This window comes from Archocentrus centrarchus, chromosome 24 (genome assembly GCF_007364275.1).
Source record: "Archocentrus centrarchus isolate MPI-CPG fArcCen1 chromosome 24, fArcCen1, whole genome shotgun sequence".
Lineage (NCBI taxonomy): Eukaryota > Metazoa > Chordata > Actinopteri > Cichliformes > Cichlidae > Archocentrus > Archocentrus centrarchus.
This window is the reverse complement of record NC_044369.1, coordinates 20517039-20523114: the sequence shown is the minus strand read 5'-3', so window position 1 is coordinate 20523114 and position 6076 is coordinate 20517039. Positions and strand designations below refer to the sequence as shown.

Genomic DNA, 6076 nt, shown 5'->3' with positions numbered 1-6076 from the left:
CCAACACACACACACACACAGATACACACTCCAGTGCATTCACAGGCTCAGGGCAGTTTCCTGTGTGAGGCTCAGAGATGCTCTACCTCTCATATATCCAAGCAACACTCTCAGATGCAAATGCTGTAAGCGATCTCAAGCATAAGTCAGCTAACAGTAGATCTGTTGTCCCCTCATTTCTCTACCTCACCTCTCAGCAGACAGCAAGAAGCCAAAGCAAGATTGATAATTGCCAATAGAACGCATGTACGTGAAGTACATGTTTATTTTAACCCAATCTCTGCATGTTGCCCCCCTTAATTTGGATTTATTTGAATATGATTTGGAAGGCATTTCTTCTTGAGTATTTGCTAAAGCTGCGTCACTTCCTTCCCCTGTAGCTTAAGATCTCCAGCGGAGGAACCTGACTGAGTTTGACTAATGTTTGTTTAAAATTCTCCTTCCAGCTCTACGCCTCTGCTATGTTTAGACTTTACAGTGACATTCCCACTTTACATCTGGACAGACTCAGTATTAGTTATGCCAGCTTTCACAGGTTTTGTCAAGCTTGGTGAAATTTATATCCTGTGCTAAGAGAAAATGGGGCTATAAAACAGCCCCAACTATCATTCCCTTTGGAGCGTGCTGACATTTTTGATCCATGTCTGTTTTTCTGTATTTCTTCAGTTACTGGGATACTGTAGTGCTCAGCGGGGCACCTTACTAATGGCGTAATATTTTTAAAAGTAGAATAAAAAACATACTCATGTATTTCCAATGAAGGTCCAGTGTTGCTGTAAATGTCATCACTGTTGCTGTAAATCAGTGGTTTCCAAACGTTTCCCAGCCAAAAATATAGACTGGTTGTATTTCATCAACTAAATAATAATAATATGAACATTAACTGAAATTTCTCATTAAAAATACAAATTTGCATCTTTAGTGAACTAAGAATGAAAGGTCATACTTTATTCGACTGAGCCAGATCTACAACTTTTCTTCTCAGTGAATCTTGAATTTAAACTGATTATTGTTAGCCTTGCTAGCAGCAGAGCCCTCTTTTGTACAGTTAATAATTCCTTGTTATTAATCTTCCTGTTTTTATTCAGTGGATTTGAAGTGAAAAGTTGCAGTAGCGGATTCACATTTAATGTTTAAACAATTTTTTTTTCTACACTTTTGGTAAATTTTGGTTTTGTTGTCTAAAATAACATCCCTAGCAGCTAGCTAGTCGGCTACCTCATGCTAACTTCATGAGTTGATTGAACTTTTTAAGCTTTTCAGCTGACTCATTTTAAACAAAATATGCTACCATGTCTAAACAGCCAAGGCTAAAACACTGAAGCTAAGCTATACTTTTATTTGTGGGCAGGTGTTGATGTTATTGCTGGCTCTTGGCTTTCCTCTTGCCTTCCATTGACCTTTTTCCCAGCAGCCATTTTGACATGAAATAATAGGTAACTGCTGTTACTAATGACCCTAATGAAAGTCCTCTTCTATTTAGGTGCAAGCCTTAATTAATGTACCTACTGTTTACCTACTGTTTTATGTCAAAATGGCTGCTGGGAAAAAGGTCCAATAAGTAGCTCCACAGAACTGGGATTTTAGCCTCTAGCCACACATCGTACTCTTGTTTGGAGGTTGAAAGTAACTCTGTGAGTAGCTGTAGTTTCTAAGCTTTGACTGAACAACCTCTACTTTTTAAAAAAAATGTTTTTTCATTGTTTCACTCAACATCCCTATTCACATGTACACAGGTATTTTTGGTAAACATAACATTTTGACCTTTTGCCCAGTGACATAAAACTGCATGTTAGGTCACTGAAAGTGGGAGCTTTTGAAATCCTTCTTTCAGGGTGAGGAGCTTCAGAAACTCAGTTTTTGCATTTACACGTGAGCAAAGAAAAAAACAAAGAGTTTGTCTTATAACAACAAAGGTGTGCACCCTTATTTCCTTTTTGACATCACACTGTTATTTTTTGTAGGCTTCATAATGGCCCATGTTTAGGGTTAGGGTTATATCGCCACCTGTCGCTTTGGTACTTGTATGTACATGTGGATGGAGCCAACATTTTATCCCACATGCACCTCATGTAATAACTGCACCCATGTAGAGAGCCTATCCAACAGTTTGGGAGCCACCTGTGTAAATTTTCCATTGCAATATGTTTAATATAAATCCTTCACACAATATTATCTCCCAAGGAAGCAGCATTAAAAACAGAATATACTCTGGACATTCTGCATTTGTACAGCCGTGTGAATAAGGTCAATGTTTATTTGGTTACTTGTTAGACTGAGTACTAAAATCACTGAAAACTGTTTATGAGCTGAGCAAAATTTGATGCTAACCTAATGCTCTCTAAAAGAAGAAGGCTGGCCATGAATAGAAAAAAAAACACCTCAAATAAAGTAAAGAAAAAAAAAAAAAAGGTCCTTAAAGTACACATTTTGTGCTTGCCTTGACAGGATATCACATTCTGAATTTGTGTTTTGTTATTGTGTGTTTGTATTTGATAACTTTTTCCACTGACAATCATGAGGTAGCATAGACACATTATGTTATTAACAGACAGGTTTCACTGTGCTCTTCTCTGGCGGGTATTAAATGTCATTTGCGTCTGTCTTCCTTACAGAAATGTCATGTATGGTGTTCTTTTTTTTTTTTTTTTGGATGCCATCACCTACAGTGATCCAAACTTGTGATGTTTTATTAAAGTAAATGTTACATTTTTGTGTGAAAATAAAGAGCTTAATTCTCGTTTGCTGGCATGTCGTGTATATAACTGTTAGCAGCCCTGAAAGAAAATAAACTTATTTTTCAGTAGCATTAAGTAAGTGTTCACCTTATGAAAGCAGCCTCCACTCTCAGCAAATGTATGATTACTGTATTTCAAACATCCATCCACATTACCTAGTAGTATTTACATTATATTACCACTAGGTACCAGTATTGGACAGGAGTTGAGCTCTAGATAACATTTTACTCTGCAGTAAGTAGACTGGGCGTCCTCAGGAGAAACAAATTTCATTAAATTTAGGATTTCATCAAATTCTTTGACTGAGAGGGTTTTTTTGTGACATCAGGTCCTAGCTAAACTATAAACCCATCTGGCAGAGCTAAAAAAAAAAAAAAGATTCAGTTTCTTAATTAAGTGTTAAAGAGTTGTACTATAGTACAAGGAGAATCCTGCATGCTCAAAGCTGTAAGACAAATTTTAATGTACTAGCTGAAGTGGAGTTTATTGTACTGCCAGGTTTTGACTGGTACTGTATCACTGATTGCACTGCAATAAGGTGCAGGTCAAGGTCAAGACCCTTTTAAGGTCTTGACCTTAAAAGAAAGAAAAAAAACTTCCTCGAACAACTTGGTTTAATGTAAAAATGGCATTTTTCAGGTGAGAAACTGAATACCATTATTTAAAAGCATGTATCCCTCTCTGTTTTTGCTTGTATGTTTGACTCAGCAGCTTGTGGTCATCTCAGTGATGATAGACAGGAAGGTGCTTGTAGCAAAGCTGGGATTCAGGAGGAGCTGCTCCAGAAGCTCTGCACCTTTTTGTCTTGTGTTCACTGAACACATGGCACGTTTCCACAGATTCACCAATGACCCACCTGGTAGATGACATCATGATGATCATAAGTTTAAAATAAAAGCTCAGCAATAATATTTTGTGGGCTTATGTGAGCATGTGTCATACCAAGCAGACTGTTAATATTCTTTATCCAGTTGAAGACATACAGCGTGTGGTTCTCCTCCTGACTCAGATCAGCAATGTTAGGTGCGCTGTCGCCGTCCTAGAAGGACAAGAAAGACAGAATGGACAAAACCTCTCTCTCTGTAAATAAATAGATGACAAAGCTGAAGGTATGTACCAGTAAAATCCGGCTTGGCAGAGGGGATAGGAAGAGCACAGATTTTGCCAAGTTGGACTGGAAACGAGCCGCTGATACAAACTCTGCTGAGTTCAGCCAGCTGTTAGCAAAGGACACCTCTACAGAAGAATAGTGGCTCTGCCTGAAGGAAAGGAGAGAACATGGAGGCTGAGATTACAGTTTATTCAAGCTAAGTGGCTGCAAACAGAGATGGAAACAGTAGATTAGCTTTTAGATAGACAGACAGATACCTGGCATTACATGCTGCAGAGGCATAGGTTGAAGCCATTTGGCCTGCCCAATAGAGACCAAGGATACTGTCTCTCTTCACATCATCAGAGACAGAAGCTTCGCTCATAGTCTTCAGACCCTTAAAACAACATGAACAATTAAAGGAGTACACCCCCTTCAGCAGTGTAGAACTGTAGTTTCATAAAGCTGGTATATTCAGAGAAGACAGACTTAAATAAAAGCCACAAAGGCTGAGCAATTCTGAACTATAATGGTATATTTTGGACTGTAATGCCATTTGCCCCTGACTTTTTAACATGCAATGTTTCCTGTTAAGGGGACATTACAGAAGTTTCATGCTAAGAGTTGATCTCCAACACAATGTGTAAAGTAAGTGTCATACCCCTTTAAAATTGTGGCATAATTTTCATTGAGTAAAAACTAGTACCCGCGCACTACAAATACCTGAAAAAAGGCATCCCATGCAGACATGGCATCAGGGTAGCTATCTTTACAGCTGGCATAAGTCGTACAGTAGTCCTGCACTCCTGCAGGCACCTGCATCTGGACCTGGCAACGTAATAATACACATTATAATATGCAGTAATACAATATAGTCATCCTCATTATCATTCAAACTTTAACTATATTTATGTGATGCTTGAAAAAGCTATATTATTATTATTATTATTATTATTATTATTATTATTATTATTATTATTATTATTATTATTATTATTATTATTATTATTATCCAACCATCCATTCTCTTATTATAATTTTGTAAGTGTAAGCTTATAGACAGTAGACAGTACCTGCACTCCTGGTCCCATGAAACCCTGCTGTGCAGCAGACAGAAAGCGAAGCGCAGAGGTAAAGTAGTCCACACCTGGAGAAAAATAAAGCGGTAGTTTATAGTCTCCCTGAGTTTGTTTGTGTGTCTTTGTTCCTTATACTTACAGCCCCACCAGCTCTGAGTAGAAATGCACAAAGGTTCTCCTGTTTGCAGACCACAAGTTGTTGCACTGGTTGGGTCAGCGACGCGCCCTATAGAAACAACAGATCATTAGCTGGTGTCTAGTTTCCCTGTTAGCTGGCACCATTAGGATGCTATGTTCACTCTTTTCTTTTTTTTTTTTTTTTTAACTACAAATTGTGTTAAATTGTGATGGAAATGTTATTACTGATTAAGAAAAAAAAAAAAAAAAACATTTAAATTTTGCCTGAAGTTAATATCCATCCAAGCTGCAGTGTCAGTCCCCACAGTGGGCTGTCAGTGGCATTTGTTCCCATGGATCCCATGAAGGGGTCTGTAGCAGCTATCATCAGCCGGTGAAGACTCATGCGGTGAAGGTAGTTCCAGGGGTCGGGATAAAGAATCCCATCCTGCATTGGCAGCTCAGTCACTTGGCTGGCTGTTTGTGCCCAATGGATGGGCATGCCATTTTCTAGAATTACTGCAGAGCTGCTGAGAGACACTGCACATGCCAGGACAAGGCCAAGGACCACCAGACGCAGCATGATTGAGGTGTTGGAACCACAGAGAAGGAGTCAAGAGCAGCTACTCTGGACTGAGAGTTTTCCCTTAGATACAGCAATTATATGCTTACGGTGACTCCACAAGTCAGCACAAGCCAATACACACATTACATTAGTCCATGTGACATGTGGCCCACTGGACCCTCATTGGCAGACAGATAAGAGACTACATTGAGCTCAATGTTGTCCAAACACTCTGAGTATACTGAGTACAAGGTACACCTGCTCATCTTTTGAACTGATTAAGTAATCTGAACCTGCCTTAATTCTTTGTGGCATAGATTCAACAAGTTGCTGGAAACATTCCTCAGAGATTTTGGTCCAAACTGACATGATAACATTACACAGTCGCTGCAGGTTTGTTGGCTGCATCATGTAAATCTTCCGTTCAACCACATCCTAAAGGTGCTCTATTGGATTGGGATCCAGTGACTGTGGAGGCCATTTGAGT

General features: G+C 38.9%; 1 protein-coding gene across 1 annotated transcript; it reads right to left on the bottom strand.

Annotated features, from left to right (window-relative positions):
• Positions 1 to 2576: 2576 nt before the first annotated feature.
• leg1.1 (liver-enriched gene 1, tandem duplicate 1) lies at positions 2577 to 5677 on the bottom strand. Its single transcript, XM_030722426.1, has 8 exons — positions 5310 to 5677; positions 5047 to 5133; positions 4902 to 4975; positions 4552 to 4656; positions 4107 to 4225; positions 3856 to 3997; positions 3681 to 3777; positions 2577 to 3594 (listed from the first exon to the last, which is right to left on the bottom strand). The coding sequence occupies exons 1-8, from the start codon at positions 5605 to 5607 to the stop codon at positions 3443 to 3445; spliced, it is 1074 nt and encodes a 357-aa protein (XP_030578286.1). The 5' UTR covers positions 5608 to 5677; the 3' UTR covers positions 2577 to 3442.
• Between the last annotated feature and the right edge of the window lie 399 nt (positions 5678 to 6076).

Coding starts and splice junctions, on each gene's coding strand:
- leg1.1 (XM_030722426.1), bottom strand. CDS start 5,607: ATGCTGCGTCTGGTGGTCCTTGGCCTTGTCCTGGCATGTGCAGTGTCT. Junction 4,657..4,901: donor TCATGGGACCAGGAGTGCAG/GTACTGTCTACT, acceptor TTACGTTGCCAG/GTCCAGATGCAGGTGCCTGC. Junction 3,778..3,855: donor TGCCAAGCCGGATTTTACTG/GTACATACCTTC, acceptor TTGTCCTTCTAG/GACGGCGACAGCGCACCTAA.